This window comes from Bidens hawaiensis, unplaced genomic scaffold (assembly GCF_021521415.1).
Source record: "Bidens hawaiensis isolate Kalapana, Puna unplaced genomic scaffold, B.hawaiensis_p1.1 tig00007737_1, whole genome shotgun sequence".
Taxonomy (NCBI): Eukaryota; Viridiplantae; Streptophyta; class Magnoliopsida; order Asterales; family Asteraceae; genus Bidens; species Bidens hawaiensis.
The window spans coordinates 176387-196098 of record NW_027491536.1 but is presented as its reverse complement, the minus strand read 5'-3'; the positions used below and the strand labels follow the sequence as shown (position 1 = coordinate 196098).

The 19712-nt window shown below is 41.0% G+C and overlaps 1 protein-coding gene across 1 annotated transcript in view; it reads right to left on the bottom strand.

The window, feature by feature from the left end:
• Positions 1-19331, bottom strand: part of LOC143635846 (protein ENHANCED DOWNY MILDEW 2-like) — a 38176-nt gene extending 18845 nt beyond the window's left edge. The window contains exons 1-6 of the mRNA XM_077103577.1: positions 19259-19331; positions 15550-15602; positions 15303-15401; positions 14087-14334; positions 13894-13967; positions 12965-13043 (exon numbers count right to left, since the gene is read on the bottom strand). Coding sequence (XP_076959692.1) covers positions 12965-13043; positions 13894-13967; positions 14087-14334; positions 15303-15401; positions 15550-15602; positions 19259-19331 — 626 coding nt within the window. The remainder of the gene's footprint in view (positions 1-12964; positions 13044-13893; positions 13968-14086; positions 14335-15302; positions 15402-15549; positions 15603-19258) is intronic.
• Between the last annotated feature and the right edge of the window lie 381 nt (positions 19332-19712).

The window sequence follows — 19712 nt, the reverse complement described above, 5'->3', positions numbered from 1 at the left end:
GAACAATCTTCTCTGCTGAACCTCATCCTCGTGGGAAACATTACTTAACCCCCAGATTATCTATAATATGCCCAGGGTTCACTTAGTGTTTCTTCATTGGCGCCATCCGTGCATAAAAGCTAGAACTAATTCTTAGTTTTTTCAAAGTTTCTGAAGAAATGGTTAACGTTACTCCGGTCCCAAGGCCAGTAAGTGACCAAGAAACCCCGGTGACCACAACCCCAGTAACTGGGAACACCGGCGGTTATACAAATCTTACGAACACTACCCCGGCTACCCAAGCCGGGGCACGTGCAGTAAATATTCCACTGGGGTTCACTGATGCCCAGTTGGAGAAACGAACGAGGGTCCCTCGCCAAACACTAGATCAAGTTAAGGCGTGGGCCGAAGCACGTCAGAAAGAGTTCCAGGCTGAGTTGGATGAACGCTTGCGTTCAGTTCAACAGGCTGACGAATTCGGCAGTACTCGCCAACATCTCAATTTGAACAGTGAGTGCGAGTACTCAGACGATGAGCGGGAAGAATCCGATACCGACGCAAACCCTCGCCATAAGGCAAAAGGGAAGCGTAATGAAACGGACTTCCAGCCAAGGAATTTTGGGGAAGCCTTTAAACCAACAAATGCGGAGAGAAACCCGCGTGACTTCTCTAAAACCTTTAGACCAACTGCTGCAAATGCAGGAAAGTCTAAGTTCGCAAGGGACATTGCGGAAGCAATCGCCCCGAGAAGTGCCAAACAAATGTCCAACATCGGCACTTATGATGGTCTATCCGACCCAGACGACCACTTGAACAGATTCATTGCGGGGGCAACCGTCAGTAACTGGACGGAACCCACATGGTGTTATATGTTCCAGATGACTCTGGTTGGAGCGGCCAGGGCATGGTTCGATCGTTTACCGGTCCACCACATTTATGATTGGGCGGACTTTCAGAACAAGTTCAGCGAGCACTTCAGCCAGCAGAGGAAATATACCGAAGAACAGTGGACGATCCTCAATTGCGTTAGAGAGGAGGATGAATCTTTACTAGACTTCATCACCCGCTTCAACTCCAAAAAGCTAAGTCTCGGCAACATAAGTGAAGATCTTGTTCGCGCCGCTTTCATCCAAGGCGCCGAATACACAGAGCTTATCCGCACATTGACGGGTAAGGATGGCATGCCATCAACATGGGATGCCATCATGACGGCGGCCAAGCGCTTTGCCGAGACGGAGAAGCAACTGGGAAGGGATCTTCCCCAGAGTACGCACCTCTACACGCAGAGGACAAGAGAGAACAATGTTCGGATCGCCCGGCAGAACAAAAAGAGGAAGCTAGGTATCTGGCAGTCAAGGGTAAACTTTGACACCTCATCCAGCTCTCACCCTCTTGTTGGCGGAAGAAATCACACACACCCTTCAAGCCAAAAGCACCGGTGGACGCCACTCACCAAAAGCGTCACGGAGATATTTGCCACTGAAAAGCTACCATGGCCAAAAGCTCCAATGATCCGGCAGCGACCTAATGCGGATCAGAGTAAATCCTGTGACTTCCACGGGACAAAAGGTCATAGTACGGAAGAGTGTACATCCTTGAAGGATATTGTTGAAGCATTCGTCAAGGATGGAAGACTGGCACACCTGGTGGCATCAATCAAGAAGGGAGGAAGGAACGACAACCGGTACCGAGGCAACGGACGAAAGCCCGTTGACATCAGCATCAACATGGTTCATGGTAAGATCAGAGGAAGAAAAAGGCGAACGACAGAACCATGTGCGTGGAAGGAAGCTGAGGTGCGCTTCCCGCGAGTGCCAGGAGGACCCAGCAAAGAAGGCCCTATCGTCATCAAAAGCCAGCTGGGGCACTACATCACTTCTCGCACTCTTGTTGACAACGGCGCCTCGTCAACGGTGATGTACAGGCAGTTCTTCGACAAGCTAGATGACGAAGACAAGGAACGCCTGGAAACGATCTGCGCCTCGATGGAAGGGTTTGACGGCAGCACAAACACCCCCCTGGGTATCCTATCTTTCCCCGTCACTCTTACGGATGGGAAACACTCCCGCACAGAAGATGTGGACTTTGTCGTGATGAGGAAGCCACACCACACATACGACATTCTCTTCGGGAGAGACGGGATGGCAAGATTCAACGCCGTTGTATCCTCAGTCCACGGCATGATGGGATGGGCCAACAGCTGAGGGTGTAGCGATGATCACCGGCATTCCCCAGAATTTGGTGAGCGATAACGGCACCAACTTTGCTGACAAGAAGCTACAACAGTGGCTGAAAGAACTTCAAATCACCCACACCTTTACCTCAGTGGCACACCCGCAAGGTAATGGTGAGGTGGAAAGAGCAAATAAGAGCATCGTCGAAGGCATCAAGAAAAGACTCTTGGAACACAGATCCGGCTGGGTGGACGAGCTTCCGCACGTCCTTTGGGCAAACAGAATGCTAAAGAAGGCCAGTACGGGAGAAACACCGTTCAGTCTCACTTATGGCACTGAAGCCATGGTCCCGGTCGAAATTGGTTTACCCTCACCAAGGGTCTTGATTCAGCCAGAAGACAATGATGCGGAAAGACGGTTGGACCTTATGCTAACCGAGGAACGCAGAGACTTAGCCGCAGTGCGTGAAGAGAACTACAAGCGACAAATGCAAAAGTACTACAACACGCGGGTAAAACTCTGCAACTTCAATGTAGGAGACTACATACTGCGTAACAACGAGGCTTCGAACCAAGAACGCCCGGGAAAGCTGGCCCCGGTCTGGGAAGGGCCATACATTATCAAAGAAGTCCTGGGAAAGGGCGCATACCGGCTCGAAAGGCTCGATGGCACTCCCATCCCAAGAACATGGAATGGAGCTCAATTACGCAAATGTTATATGTAGATCAATTCCAAACTTGTAAAGAAAAGGCCTAGAGCCACTTCTAATGGAAATTATTCTCCTTTCACAATGTGTTGATAGCCTTACCTTTATACTTATGAACTTCTCGCACTAATGTGCCGGTATTCACCGCATAAATGGGGGAAGAAGTAAGTCGTTACGTGTGGAAGGCGGCAAAACCCGCATAAACACAACGCTAGAAATCTCAAGTTTTAAGGAAAACCTACACGCAGGTCAGATGTAAGTAAAGTCTAGCCATCCTTGTAAGTGCAAGTGACGGTCTTACCCGCACAATCACGAACAAGGAAGCAAAACTTCAACCTACCATCTACCACGTTCAAAGGTTAACTTATTCTGAACACTTAGAAAATTTCAAAGGAAAACTTCCACGCAGGTCAGATATAAGTAAAGTTAAGCCATCCTACTAAGTGTAAGTGACGGTCATACCCGCACAATCATGAAAGAGGAAGCGAAACAAACTTATAATTTACCACGTTAAAAAGTTAACTTATCTAAGTACTAAAGAAATTGCTAAGTTAGATCAAAACATGCGTAAAATAAACAAGGCAAAGAACTAACACAATCTTTATTCCATCAAATTCAAATATTACAAAGATAGCTATACAAAAGCAAAAATCTACGCTAATGGTGGAAAGGGATCTTCAGAATCAAGCTTCAGGACCACTTTCACTTGGACCCGCTCCATCAGTAGAGCGTGGTGGTTCAAGGAAAGCTTTGAGAATAGCTAGCCCATCATCAGCAGCAGCGACTTCGTTCACCTTCTCCACCACCGGATGCGGGAAGGCGGCATACTGGTTCACTGCTTGGTCGTAAATAGCTTCAGTATCCACATTATACAAAGGGAAGTTGGAAGGCGGGATGCCTTTCTCAACGAACCCTAGACCAAACAGGAAGCCGGCCTTTTCCCCATCCTCATGAGAAGCGTTGAGGGCTGCGCTCATAGCATCGTCATAAGACGTCTCTGAGAAGACCCGATGCACAACCTACAAAGAAATAATACAAGTATCAGAACCTTTTCTATTTACAAAGAAAAGCGTAAAGACATGAAAAGCTTACCTGAGACAACGCTTCTCGAAGAAGCCATTCCTTGGCAACCAGAGCTTCTTGGAGGGCGGCTTGAGCTTGGGTACAGGCGCGTTCGGCTTCACTTTTATTAAGGTTGGAAAGCAACACTTCCTTTGCAGCAGCCTCTTCGACGCCCTTTAGCTTCCGCTCAGTGTGGTCAAGCACGCCCCTCTGGTCCAGGATTTCTTGGAGCTTCTTCGCGTCCTCCATCGCCAAGGCATCATGAGCCTACTGGAGAGCCTCTAATTTGGCTTTAAGCTCTTCATACTCCAGGCGTAGAGGCTCAGCAACAGCTTCAGCCTTGGTGGCCCTTTCAGTTGCGTTCCTAGCAGTTTCCTTATCCAGCCGAAGCTGTTCATTAACAGCTTGGGCAGCCTTGGAGCGAGCCTCGAGACGGGCCTGAACCTCAACTTCAAGGGCCTTGAACGCCTTCTCCTTCTCCGCCGCTGCGGCGGAAAGCCTCCTATTCTCCTCCCGGACAGCCCGCGCCTGAGCTACTTCCTGAAGGCGAGCTGCTTTTAACTTGTCGTTTTCACGACAAAGCAGCTCGACGCGCGGCTGCATTCGGGCCAGGAGAACCCGAAGCTCATTGCTTAGCCTACCCTCCTGGTAGCTAGCCATGGCTTCCCCCAACGCACCACTAGGAGCAGCGTGACGAGCCCACTCCACGCACTCCACAGGGGTGCGAAGGGTTGTTCCTCGGCGAATGTTCCATCGTGGAACATACACTTCATTGGAATCCGACACTGCAAAAAACAAAGAGCAGTTAGGAAAAGATGATTGAAAAATATAAAATAGGCCAAAAGAACCCTACGCACCTGTAGGGTCAATAACAGGCCGATAGCCGCCGAACCCATCACCTGAACCCAAGGGAAATCCATCCAAGAGGTCAGGCAGATGGGAAGGTGGCAGAGTTTGGCGATACGCCCCATGCATACCTGAAGGATCGGCAGTCGTTGCCGATGACGGAGGAGGCATGGTAGCGGCCGCCGCGGTCGCCGCTGCGGAATCCGCAGCAATAGTAACCGCCGGCTCGGTGAAAGATGCTGTAAAAATAGCACTCACAGCCGGCGGTGACGTCATCACAGCTGGAACAGTCGGCTCAAAGGAGTGAGCAACTGAACCAGCGGAAGCAGGCGCAGGCGCCTGGGTCGACGCCTCAGGTAGGCTGACCAAGCCTACCGTCATTGGCGGAGAGGTACTCCTCTGTGCTCCACCCTGGAATGCGTCAACATCCACGCCTGCACAAAGAAGACAAGTATTAATGATGGAAAACTATGAAAAGGATAAAAGGAAGTTTGTACTTACGGGTTTTCTTGAGCCTGAAGGTACGGAGAGGCGGGGACGAACCCGATGGAGCAGGCCTCTTTGCGCCGCTCACCGTCGTCTTCTTGGGCTCTCCGGAGGTGACAGTCGCAGCCTCCGGAGCGGTGGTCTTGTCAGCACCGGGATTCCCCGCCACCTCGTCGCTCTCGGTCTCCGAATCAGACCGAGGCACCGGATCGGCAGTGGAGGCCACCTTCTCCTTCCCCTTCCCGCCGGCAGCCTTCTTCTTCCGCACCAACGGAGGACCATAAGCGGATTCCTCATCAGAACATACGATTAGAGGAATTCCAGCAGAGGTTTCAACATTGAGGGGTCGAGGGTTGAATAGCGCCTTACCTGGCCGCCTGGCGCTCAGGATCTCGTGGCCTAGCGGGTAGACCTCCACGAACCGATCCGCCGTTTGTTCTAGGATGGGCAACTCTTTCTCGTCTAGAGCGCGAGTACCCATCCGAGCGGGACCGTCAGCCTCCCGCGGGTTCAGAAGCGACTGCAAGTCGTTCCCCTCTGAAATAAACAGGAAAGAAGTTAGAAGAAATTCAAAATCAACAAAAAGAAACAAAGCATACCGTAAGGAACAGAATTCGAACCGTATTCAAGGACGATTGGGATCTTTTGCGCATCCGCCTCCTTCCACACCCGACTCATCCCCAACATCACCATCCCGGACTCCGCAAACCGGTAAACCGGAGATTGGACCCGGGATATCTTCGAAAACCATTCCGCCTCCTCGTAGTTGGAGGCGTGAAGGCTGGGAAGTGCTTGCCCGTTCTTGAATTTCATGGCAAGTGGGATGGCGCGAGCGGAGATCTAGAAGAACTCCCGCTTCCACGAGCGAAGACTGCGCTCGGTTGCGCAGATTTTCAAACCCTTAATCCGGGTTATCAATGTATACCACCCCTGGATGCACCTCCAAGTGTAGAAGGTCATCAGGCGGTCAACATAGGGCTCAATGCCCAGAATCCGGCACACCCACTCGAAGTGCCGAATCTTGGCAATCGCCATCGGGTGCACCTCGGTCAGGTGCACACCGTGCCTCTCCAGGACACGGTAAACAAACTTTGTCAATGGGAACCTAAGATTCCCATAAACAAAGAATGCAGCATATACCCCGATCTTGCCTCTGGGGGCATCGTACACCGTTTGATGGGGTTCAGGAAACTCAGGCTCGAGAGGCTCGAGCATGAACTTCCTGACGACGTACTGGTACAGATCGACAGGCAGAGCACACTGGCACTCGCCAGAAGTACTCTTGTCATCGGCTGTAGATTCGAGATCACGAGACATCTTGCAAAAGAAAGAAGAAAACGATTTCAAGAGAATGCTCGGCTGAAAGATGAGTATTCGCCGGAAATCGTTCTGAAGATGAAGAGAAGAGTGAAAGTATGAATTACAAAGAACCCTCTCCACCTTTATATACTAATCGCAATTAATGCGATGAATTTAATGCGGAGGAGAGAGAAATCGAAGGTGCAATGAAACTATGACACGTGGCAAAAAGCAAGCTGGCAACAGCTGTTGAAAGGACGCATACCATTAATTTCGCGGCCACGCGCCCGAAAAAACGGGCCCACGCGCCTGAAAAAGCGACTGGAATGACCAGGTACTGTCACGTTACCATAACTTCCTGCACGTCCTGACACAGTCAGAAGAAACCGTCGCACGACGTTTCAGAGGTTTGGACTGTTCTTATCCTTTCACCAACTCTTCGAATTTCAAAAAAAAAAAAAAAATTTCAAAAAGATTCAAAAGTAAGCGGGAAAATACCCCTTACCTTGGCAACCAAGTAACCATAAGACGGGTGCGGGTACAGTGTCAAGGCAAAACCCTTCACATACTTAGCACCCGCAGGGAATTGACGCCAGGAATACCTTGGAAGTAAAGTAACCGTAAGACGAGTGCGGGTATAGTGTCAAGGCAAAACCCTTCACATACTTAGCACTCTGCAGGGAATTCAAACCAAGAAGGATCTTCTGGGCCATGCTTGCAGAAACGGGAATAACATCCCCGCATGACGGGAACGTCGAGAACTATATTGTTTGAAACTCCATGATGGGATTGGTGGTTTTAGCATAATTGATCAATATGTTGAAAACTACCAGAACCCCATGGAGAATCCACACAAGTGGGACTCAACGCTCCTGACGTGCGAGGAGGTTACAAACCTACCCGCTTCACACCCAAAGATCAAGCAGAAAAGTCGGGAATTTCTGCGTGACATCAGGAAAACCGCGGGAAGAATCACCACGGAAAACCTAAAAACTAAACCCTTTTCAAAACCCCTTGCTAAGTCCAAAAGTTCACCTCACTTATTAATAATTCATGAGAAGAACATTGGACTGGGGGGACTTGAAGAGGTAGGTCCCAGCAGAGCCCAGTTGGACCCGCAAGACTCACCTTGAACAGGGACGTCTGCGCAATGACCAACTGCTCCAGCAGGACCCACCAGGCTCAGAGAACCTTACGCGCAGTACGCCAGCTGTACCCGCAGGGAAAGCCTCCCAATGGTGAAGTACCCCGCCTGTTCCCGCAGCTGCGGATACAAGCCATCAGGGAAGGCTACCCGCACTAACAGCAAGGCTACACGCACAAGGCATTAGCTACTTCAGTAGTCCAATGAAGGAATGAGCAAGGCGGGAATACTCCCGCCTAAATGAGCCAGTCCGTATGCTTCTGGAAGGTCTTTCGTACTATACCTACTAAGGTATGGGCAGAACAGACGATTTGACCAGAACAGCCCATGAACCAATCACAGGGTCACAGCTCACCGACAACAGTACGAGGAGGAGCACCCTCTAGTACTTTTTGTCACTATTAGCCGCTGCCTACTCACCAACCCTTACAGATGGGACGTGCGCAGCCTACAGTTGGTGGAACAGTGCATAGCCGGCAGTAAAAGAACAGTGTACAGCCGACCTTGTTACTGTTGGCCGTAGCCTATCCACCAACCAGCATGGCCTGTGCGTAGTCCACTGTTGGTAGAACAGGAATACTATTCAGCCGGCTGTACCTTCTAGGAAACCTACCTTCGGCTATAAATACTCCAACACCTTGGAATGGTAAGGACATCATCTGATATCTCATCTTATCTAGCAATCTCTTAATATACACATATTCAGAGCAATCTAGTCTGATTCTCACGCCGGAGGGTGGTCACAAGGAGGAACCCCCCCTTCTCAGTGACGAGCTTACGGTGTCTGTTTTGCAGGTCATTTGAATAACAATCTTCTCTGCTGAACCTCATCCTTGTGGGAAACATTACTTAACCCCCAGATTATCTATAATCTGCCCAGGGTTCACTTAGTGTTTCTTCACAAACATTAACGAACACAAACAAACTTCCCGCCGAACAGGTCATAAACGTCCGGTCCGTTTACATACCTAGTGCCGACGCGTCCACAAACTCACTCAACAACAAAAACTAATTACATACAATAATAATAATAATACACACCTACACGCACACAATAACCTAAGCATACACAATTTCAAAACTACACGTAATCTTTACAATTTCAACAGGAACAAAATTACATCAACATAATCATACACAATCACTAACAACCACCGAGTTATCAAAATCCCAAAATTTCACATGAAACACAATTCATTCCGCTAGTGTTACGTCCAGTTCGTTTACAAACCTAGTGCCGAAGCGTCCACAAACTCACTCAACAACAAAAATAATAATAATAATAATAATAATAATAATAATAATAATAATAATATAATATTAATAATAATAATAACAATAATACACACCTACACGCACACAATAACCTAAGCATACACAATTTCAAAACTGCACGTATCTTAATAATTTCAACAGGAACAAAATTACATCAACATAATCATAAACAATCACTAATAAGTTAATTAATAACCACCGAGTAATCAAAATCCCTTAATTTCAAGCAAAACGCAATCCGTTCCGCTAGGGTTAACCGTAACAAACAATTGAACCGATAATATTAATAGAAATTGATATACATAACAGATAAATTAGAGCGTATAATATACATATATATATATATATATATATACCTGTATTTATATGTATATGTGTGTGTTGATTATTATGGATTCAAAGGAGTGAATCGAGTAGGTAGCCGGTAGAATTCGAGAACGGTGACGAGATGATGAGAGCTAGGTTTGTTTTTTGTTGTTGTTATTATTATTATTATTATTATTGTTATTAATGGGCTTTTATATTATTGTATAGAAGTGAAAAAAACGTGCACACACAAAACATGATGTTGTTATGGACTTGTGGGTTAAAATGTTGTGAATGAGGTCATTAATGTCATTTAATGTCATTTTTTTTCTTAGTTCAAGTAAATTACGGTTTTTATTCTTGTGGTTTTTTTAAATTTGTTATTTTAATTTAAAAAGTTTAAAATTTGTTATTATTGTCCCTGGAGTTATATTTTCGTTGCAAACTTTGTTCATCTCGTTAAAATATTTTGAACTGAAATCAAAGGACATGTTTGTATTATGGCCTAGGGTGGCTCCTAGAGTGCGTTCGGTGCAGATATTGGCTAAAACTGTTTGGTTTTTTTTGAAAACCAAAACTTCGGTTTTTGGATTTTTGAAACTGTTTGGTTTCGGTTTTTTGGTTTTCGTTTTAGTTTCGGTTCGGGTTTTGCCATTTTAGCTTAAAACTTTTAGGCCGAAAATAATGAATTCAGGTAAAATAATTTGGTTAATACATCACTAATAAACTATTATACATTTGACTCAAAAATATTTGAGTTATATATTTATTTAAATCTTATAAATTACTTTGAATAAAAAAAATTAGGAATTCGATTTGGTTCGGTTTTCATCATTTTTTATTACTTGCAAAACCAAAACCAAAATCGAACCGTTAGTTCGGTTTTTACAAAAACATGAAACCAAACCTTTGGTTTTTGTTTCGGTTCGGCTTTTCGGTTTCGGGTCGATTTTTGGTGCGTGAGAAGCAATAAGCAAATATATATATACCGTATTACTTAATTTTAAATTATTTAAGATTGAAAAAATGAATGTTTTATTTTGTACCGTGAATTGTCATAGTAAAAGATGTTTCACGTATGCACATACAAAATATTGTGTTTATTACGTTCAAATACCCGAAACCAAACATATGACTAACAATTTCATTTAAATCTCCACACTCTCCACTATCGACATCAAGTCATTAAGGATCTTTGATAAACGATGTTAATGACACCAACCTTCAATTAAATACTGACAAAGCATGTCATATTTCCAATTTAGTATAGAGTACTCGTAACGGATTATTACATACTCGGAACAGCCACTTGAGAGTAAGTCCTTATATATGAGAAGCAACTATGTTCCAAAATAACCTTATGAAATAAGTCCTCACATTCGAGAACGAGCTAATTTCAGTTATCATTAGCTTACAGGCTGAGTAATTTATAGCATATATCTGTAGCCATAAGGTATATAATTAATTTATAACACATTAGGTATGTAACTAATATGTTACACAATAGACTAACCATATATGCTTGAGGTGAGCGAAATATGAATCAAGTCGAATTTACTTGTTCAAAAAGGATTGAGATCGGATCTAGACCATGTAACACATAAGGTATTAGCTTACACGTTCACGTTCGAGAACGAACTGCTTTTAGTTATTGCATATATTTTTAACACATAAGGTATTAGTTTACAAGCTAAGCAATATATAGCGTATATGAGTAACGCATAAGGTATATAACTAATTTGTAACACATAAGGTATGTAACTAATATGTTACAAAATAGACTAACCATATATGCTTATGGTGAGCGAGATATGAGCCGGATCGAATTTACCTGTTCAAAAGAGATTGAGGTCGGATCTAGACCATGTACTTTTGGTTGGGCATTAGTCTCTAGTTTTTCCCTTTGGTCTTGGTATCGGGTTCTGGAAAGATCAAGAGGTTGATCAAAGCCAGTTGATCCAACGGTAGCTCCATGACTTTTCTTATGGGATGTCGTGGGTTAGAGTCTCGTATGGAGCAATTTGTTCCGGGTTGAGTCAATGGGTTTTTTTTTCCAGTTGTGAGTTTCCTCCTGGATGGGTGGGTCGGGCCACCACGTTCTATTCTTCAAACATAAGGGTGATCTCGGATGTCCGCATTTGACTTTTCAAGTCAAATGATCCAACTTTGAAGGGTGATATTACTTTCATTTGTTAAGATAAATCAAACTTGCACATTGAATCTGATCAATTCGGCAAGGTATCGGATGCCTACGTGGCAAAGAAGAAAGATCTTTGGGAGAATTTATCTGGTTTTGTCAGATATAAATAAGTACGAGACGCTGTCAAATTACTTGCAAACACAAATGATATTAAAGTTTTTGAAACGAAAGTGGTTCTCTCTCTTACCCAAATATGATAAGAATCACCGTTCGATTGAGAGACCGGCTAAAACGTTTGACATGTGTTATAAACATGTGAAACCGGAGGGCGGCCAGAAGCCGAAAGATATACCAGGATGGCAGGATGGCTCCATCGAATTATAATTCCGATCCTCGACCCACTTCATATAAGGCAGTCGTTTTTCTCTGATACGATGATGAAGTTTTCGACAAAGCGGGAGAGTTGTTTGCTAAGATTATATTAGTTTAATACTGTTACTCAAACAAGAAACTCACATTTTTCATGAACAAGAAACATATAGCATACATACACATAAAACATAATAAAGATAACATTAAGCATAACATACATACCATAGAATGATAATTTTAACTTCTTACAAGTTACAATAACATTACATCTACTAATGCTATTACATTCATAGTCTTCTACTGAATCGCCACCGGTCAAACGAGAATATTCCTACATATTATGGTTCTTGCAGCAGTGCCTAGTTCCGGGTCAATCTCATGTTCTCTGACAAATCCCAGAATAAATGTTAGTTAAAATAGCGGTCCATGCAAGTCGGGCTAATAAATTTAAGGGTGAAACGAGCCGAGCTGAGCCCGAGCTCGACTAGGCTCGAAATCAACTCGTTTTACTTACCGGAGTTCGAGCTCGGTTCGTGTTCTTTTTTTAACGCTCGAGCTCGGCTCGTAAATGGTTTTTTCATGCTCAAGCTCGGCCTGTTTAGTGTTTATTAATTAAAGTGCATATGATTTAAATTAATTTAATATATTTTAAGAAAAGCCTTACGCGAGCCTAAGCCTGGCTCGAAATTGTGTGGTACCTTAAACGAGCCAAAGTTTGGCTCAAGCTCGGTTGTGCAGTGTGAAATTTATACATAAAAGTGAAAAAGAGGTAAAACTTAAAAATACAGACGGCTGGTAATAGCGCGACGAGCCTAAACGAGTTTTCCATACTAGGCTCGAGCTCAGGCTCGATAACTAAACGAGCTTTATTTGAGGTCGGGCTTGTTTCGAGCTGTTAATCAATCCGAGATTGAATAGCTCGCGAGCAGGTCCGCTCGTTTGCACCCCTACTAATAATAATCAGTAATTGGCGTCTGATATAATTTACCATAAAAAAAAACACTAGAATAACAATCTAACTTTTTGAATTAGGAGGTTTTATATTTTTTTAGCAAAATACGACACCTTACGCGACTTTCGACGCAATTTTCACCCATTTCCTTATCAGCTATTGGTTCAATCTTTACCCAAACAGGTTAAAACTGCCACCTCTATTTAAAAGATTACAAACTTACAGGCAATATATCAATGCACGCGATTTAGGCAAAAGTCCATCCCAAGCCCTGACAATGGAAGTGCTAGCAACAGAGGTACCTGTTTAAGACACAAGTAAGCTTGTTTAATAGAACGTACACTATGTAATTTTATAACTTTTTTTTCAAAAAAATTAAAATTAGGAGACTAGACTCCGTTATTTCTCCTTGGTACATGAAACATACAACAGCGTTATAGACTTGAAATATAAATCAGTTAAATGAGTCGTATTCATGTTTGATAATTGTGCCATCGTCTCTGATAGGGGTGTGCGTGGTGCGGTTCGGTGCGGTTTTTGACTAAAACCGAACCAAAAACCAAACTTTCGGTTTTATGACTTTTTAAAACCGTTCGGTTTCAGTTATTTCGGTTTTTGGTTTTTGGATTTGGTTCGGTTTTAGATGCGGTTTTTTCTGATTTGCTAATCGAGGCTAAACGTTTTGGGCCAAAATAAACTTGACCAGGATATTGAAATTGGGCATGATATTTGTTTTTTTTATTTAAACTAATGATTAATAGAATATTAAATGTTTGAATCTCAAATATTATTAAAAGCTTATAAAAGATAGATTTAAAATCAAAACTAAAAGTACCAGTATTATTATTTAGTAATCATATGTAGAAACCAAATATATTTGTTATTAACCATATGTTAATACTAAACAAATAGTTTTCGGTAGATTTTCTTTTAATAATTACGGTTAAGATGTTATGGTTATTTTGATGAATTTTTGTGGTTGCGGTTCTGTTCGGTTTTTTCGGTTCTTAACAAAATACAAAACCAAACCAAAACCAATATTTCGGTTTTTGCTAAAGTTCAAAACCGAACCGCCGGTTTCTAATTCGGTTTGGTTTTTTCGGTTAGGTTTTTTTGGTTTTTTCGGTTTTGTGCACACCCCTAGTTTCTGACCTGTTATACACGATCTGGCGTCGTCGTCATCGTCATTATCATCTTCACCAATTTCATGCGCAAACTTAATACCCCTACGGAATTTCCAAAAGAATAAAAAAAGTATATCAAAACTAATTACAAGTAATAGACGATAGCAACTTTGGATGAAGAAGAGAATATATGAATAAAACAAAAAATATATAAATATTACCTAGGTAAACATCTCCTGTGGTATGCTTTTGGGCATCGCCTGCAAATAGCAAATTGAAAATCTACAACCCTTTCGTTTTCTATTTGGTTACAGACAGCACATCTGTGAGCTGGACATATGAAAGCTTCCCCTGCAGCAATCTGATGTTTAAGAGTCCGTTGCGCGGTTATATCATTGTTCTGAAGCAGCCTTGCTACACATTTTGGGTGATAGAAGTGACCACAAGTTGCATAACTACAACGAAAAACCTGCAAAACAATACCAATTAAGAAGTTTGTTCATTGTAAAATCACAAAATTTCATCACTAATGTCGATAAATTTAGGTGGTGTTGGGTTTTTAAATAACATTTTAATATAGAAATATATGATTTTATGAGAATCATAAAAGACTGTAAACGAACCGAACATTCGGCGAGCTGGTCGGCGGGAAGTTTGTTTATGTTCGTTCTTTTAATAAATGAACGAATATGTTTGTTTGATCAATTAAATGAATGAACACGAACAAAGGCCATGTCCGTTCAATTGTGTTCATGAACGTTAGATAAAGGTGTTCGTTAACGTCCCTTTATGTTCGCTAATGTTTGTTCATTAAAAGTTTTTTTTTAATATATTTTTAGTGAATTTTCTAATCTTATCATTTAAATCCATAAAAGAATATTAACTATAAAACAAATTAATAAACATTATGTGATTAATTTATATGTAAATTACCTTATGACTGTTAAAAAAACAACACAAACTTGGTAGCCAGACCGAACCTTTGACACAGAACATTATCGGTTAGCAAAATCAAATAAAACATTGTTTATCTTCATTTGTGTTCGTGAACCGTTCAAAAACAAATTCATTTCTTTAATGAGCAAACACAAATATTCGCTCAGTTTAGTCATTGGTGGTTGTGAACCGTTCGTTTGTTCGATAAAAGCTTAACGGACGAACATGAACAAGATCTTGTCCGGTTCAATTCGGTTCGTTTACAGCCCTACACAAAAGTGACATTTTTAAAAACAAAAAAAAGGAGGAAAAAACTTATACTGATGACTCCAAAAAGAAACCAAGCCAGGAAAGTAACATAATAATTTTCCATGGAACATTTCTAGAATTCTAGCAATAACAAATCAAGACGAAAAGTACTCTCATGCTAAAGATTAGATACATTATTTGTTGAAGATCATCGAAAAAAAAATGAAAATTATTGTCTCAAGTATTGCATACCTCTGTATATAAAGATATATCAGAACGCCCTAGTTCACTGCAAACGGCACACTGATGTAGACTATACCGGCAATTCTCACACTGATATACGTATACACCCTGCAAAGATTACATATAGGATACGACATACGAGTCATATGACTAAAATAAACAATGCAAAAACAAATAAGGTTTAGAGAATAATTTTGAATACGAAACAATATTTATAAGTTATATCATCCAAACTCATATATGGATGCTAACCAACCTCCAATTCCCTAGAAGTTAAACGAAGAGATCCACAGTTGGATCTCGTGCCGCCTCAGAATTTGGGCTTTGATGAAATGCCCTGAAACATCCACCTTCACAGCTGAAAAGATGACAAAATGATTAGAAAGAAAACCATCAACTGAAAAGAACAAACACAACAAAACTAAACAAGTTCAGGTCACAACGGGCAGCAATTTCATTTCTTTTTCAATGCATTTGAGAAATAAAATATATTAATGTATTAAATATGATTGAAAGGCTATACTACAAATGTATATATGTATCTACTTTTCAATAAAGCGGCCTGAAAAATTGTAATCATCTAGAATTCTTCAAGTTACTTTCAACTCGATTGCCACGTCTATTTTCAAACGCGAGTCCCAAGGAAATCCAAACCAAATGTGTATAGTATAAATGCAATGAGCTGAAGCGTATCAAACAAAATGGAGGAAACAAATCAATTTAACAAAAGCGAAGCATCTAAAGTATCAAACTATTCATATTTTCATGTATTTCTAGCTTTTTCTCCTCCATTGCATGTTTTATAACTCCCATTCATATATTAATATCTCCTTTTCATGTATTTATGCATCCTTTACATGTATTCATATGTAAAAATTTTGACCCAAATTTGATTTTGGTCCCTAACCAAAAATTAACCGAGAATATAATCTAATAAACCGAACCGATTAACCAAGAACCGATTGGTTATTTCGGTAGAGGCTAGGCCTGTAAACAAAGTGAATTGTTTGTGAACCGTTCAGTGGGATGTTCGTTTACGTTCGTGAAGTCTATGTTCGTTTTTGGATGAGTTTTATTTATATCTCCATTTCATGTATTTATGCATCCTTTACATGTATTCCTACGTAAAAATTTTGGCCCAAGTTTGATTTAGGTTATTAACCAAAAATAACCAAATAACCCGAACCGAATAACCAAAAACCGATTGGTTATTTCGGTAGAGGCTACGCCTGTAAACAAAGTGAATTGTTTGTGTACCGTTCAGCAGGATGTTCGTGAACGTTCATCTAAGTTCATTTTTGGATGAGTTTTATATTTGTTCGTTTGTTTGTTCATTTATCTTTGTTCAATTATGCTCATTTGTGTTCGTGAACTACTCGTCTAGATTTTAAATGAACAAACATAAACACTAGCATGTACTTTTTAAATGAGCGAACATTAGGGGTGAAAACGAGCCGAGCTGCTCGAGATCGGCTCGCTAAAAACCTCAATAGAGCCGAGCTTAATCGAGCTCGAGCCCGAGCTTGAGCCTAAAAGTAAGCTCGTTTAATAAACAAGCCCGAGCTTCACTTATCGAGCTCGAGCTGGCTCACGAGCCTAAACGAGCCTGCCATTTATATATTTTTTTTAAAATATATATTTAATAATTATTAATTAATATATCTAATGTTATGAAAAATTAAATAAATATAACTAAATAATATATATTATTTTATACATAAAATATCATAATAGAAAAAATATATAAAATAATTATAATTATATAAAAACTAATTGATAAATAGTAAACGAGCCGAGCTCGAGCTTGAAAACTACTCACGAGCCGAGCCCGAGCTTTGAAAATAGAGCTTGAAACGAGCCGAGCTCGAGCTCTGTGTAAGTTAAACGAGCCGAGCTTAATCGAGCCCGAGCCTGAGCCTAAAAGTAAGCTCGTTTAATAAACAAGCCCGAGCCCGAGCTTCACTTATCGAGCTCGAGCTGGCTCGCGAGCCTAAACGAGCTTGCCATTTATATACTTTTTTTAAAAATATATATTAAATAATTATTAATTAATATATCTAATGTTATGAAAAATTAAATAAATATAACTAAATAATATATATTATTTTATACATAAAATATTATAATAGAAAAAATATATAAAACAATTATAATTATATAAAAACTAATTGATAAATAGTAAACGAGCCGAGCTCGAGCTTGAAAATCTACTCACGAGCCGAGCTCGAGCTTTGAAAATAGAGCTCGAAACGAGCCGAGCTCGAGCTTGAAAATCTACTCACGAGCCGAGCTCGAGCTTTGAAAATAGAGCTCGAAACGAGCCGAGCTTGAGCCTAGTCGAGCTCGGGCTCGGGCTCGGCTTGGCTCGGCTCGGCTCGTTTGCACCCCTAGCGAACATGAACACCAAAACTTGTCCAATTAAGTGTTCGTGTTCGTTTGGTTCGTTTACACGTCTAGTTGAGGCTAATAATCCCTAGAGATATTTTCATAAAGCATAATTCACCTAAACAATTAAACATATTTCACGAAACGAAGGCATGAAGTAAATAAGTAGTCGTTTGTACCATATAAGCTCGCCACCATTATCACATATCGCACAGACAGTATGCACATAAACATCATCATCATCATCATCTTCACCGTCTAAATCAATATCATTATCAATGTTGTTGATGATGTTGATGTTATCATCTACTACTTCACCGTTAATGTCATCAGCCATATGATCTGCTCAACATTTGGTGTAAATTATGACAAAATTGAAACTACTGGAAGCAAGTTTAACTACTTCCAACACGCTAATTAAATGATTATTAGTAAACAAGTATATGTACCTTGAGATTTGAAGACTAGTTGAGAGGATTGATTGCTGAACAAATTGGTCTAGGGTTTCATCTACCGGCTGTTGGTAACAAGTGTTGGGTAGGTAGGAGGTACTAAAGGTGAATGGTACGGTAAAACTATGCTTGTTGTTAATTCAGTCGGTTTTGGTTAGTTTTGAGGCGGTGGAGCGAATCTGGTCGGTTTTTCTCACGTTTGTTACGGTATCGAAACTTAAAAAAACAAAATTGGCATTTAGTAAGTGTTCACTAGTTTCATTTATTTAAAAGAGGAAGCCGAAGGAAAATGAAGGACGGAAAAACTTTGTTATGTTTTTATTTATGGAAAAAAAACGAAAGGGGTGTGTCTGATAGAGAGAGAGAATGAAGAGTAAAATAACAAATTTTTTATGTTTTCAGAAAGAGGAAATGGAGGTAAAATGAAGGACGGGAAAACTTTGTTGTGTTTTTATTTATGGAACGGAAACACGAAAGGGGTGCGTCTGGGAGAGAGAGAAATTGAAGAGTAAAATAACAAACTTTGTATATTTTCAAAAGAGGAAAGAGAAGTAAAATGAAGGACGGAAAAACTTTTTGGTGTTTTTATTTAAGAACGAAAAAACAAAAGGGGTGATTTTAAGGGGAGTGAGAAAATGAAGAGTAAAATAATAAACTTTGTATATTTTCGGAAAGAGGAAAGGGGAGTAAAATGAAAGACGAAAAAATTTTGTTGTGTTTTTTATTTAAGGAGCAAAAAAACAAAAGAGATACTTCTGAGATGGAGAGAGAAAATGAAGAGTAAAATTAAAAAAAATGTATATTTTCAAATTAAAAAGATTTAGAATGAAAGAAAATTAAAGAGATATAGTAGATTACAAAAGAAAAAAAAAGAACAAAAAAGTTTATTTTCTTTCTCTTTCTTTTCATAAATAAACCCGGGAACGCAACGTAAAGGCGAATGGTATGAGTTATTACACATGAATGATAAAAAATTGGTGTTTAATTGGTCAATTAAGTTGAATCAATGATTATTTAAAATCAGTCATTCCCATCGACTTCACTCCATTCATCTTTCATACTACACTCTCAACAACACCACATGACAACTATCACCTAACCACCTGACCACCACTACCTCCTCTTTACCAGCACCACTTGACCCCCCCCCCCAAACCGCCATCGTCTTCGTAGCCACCACAACCATTGTAATCGCCGTCATTGCCACTAGTGTTGCAAAAATCTTGACTATGCGTCGATTAATCGCTAGTTCCCGCTTCACTAATTAATATTGGGCTAAACGACCAATGGTCAAATCTGGCCAAAATCAGGATTAGTCGTTAGTCCCGCTTCACTAATTTATATTGTGCCGATTAAATGACTTTTTCTTATGATATACTGACCAAAATCAGCGGTTTCCGGCGAGATTCCGGCCAACATATGTTTATTCTTGTATAAAACCGAAAAAAATACATATCAAAATGTGTGTGTGTGTGTAAAACAGAAAATTATACATAAAGTCTGATCCGATTAATCCCAATTAATCGCTAGCTCTCGCTGCTTGACTAGCGACTAGCAATTTTTACAACACTGGTTGGCCACC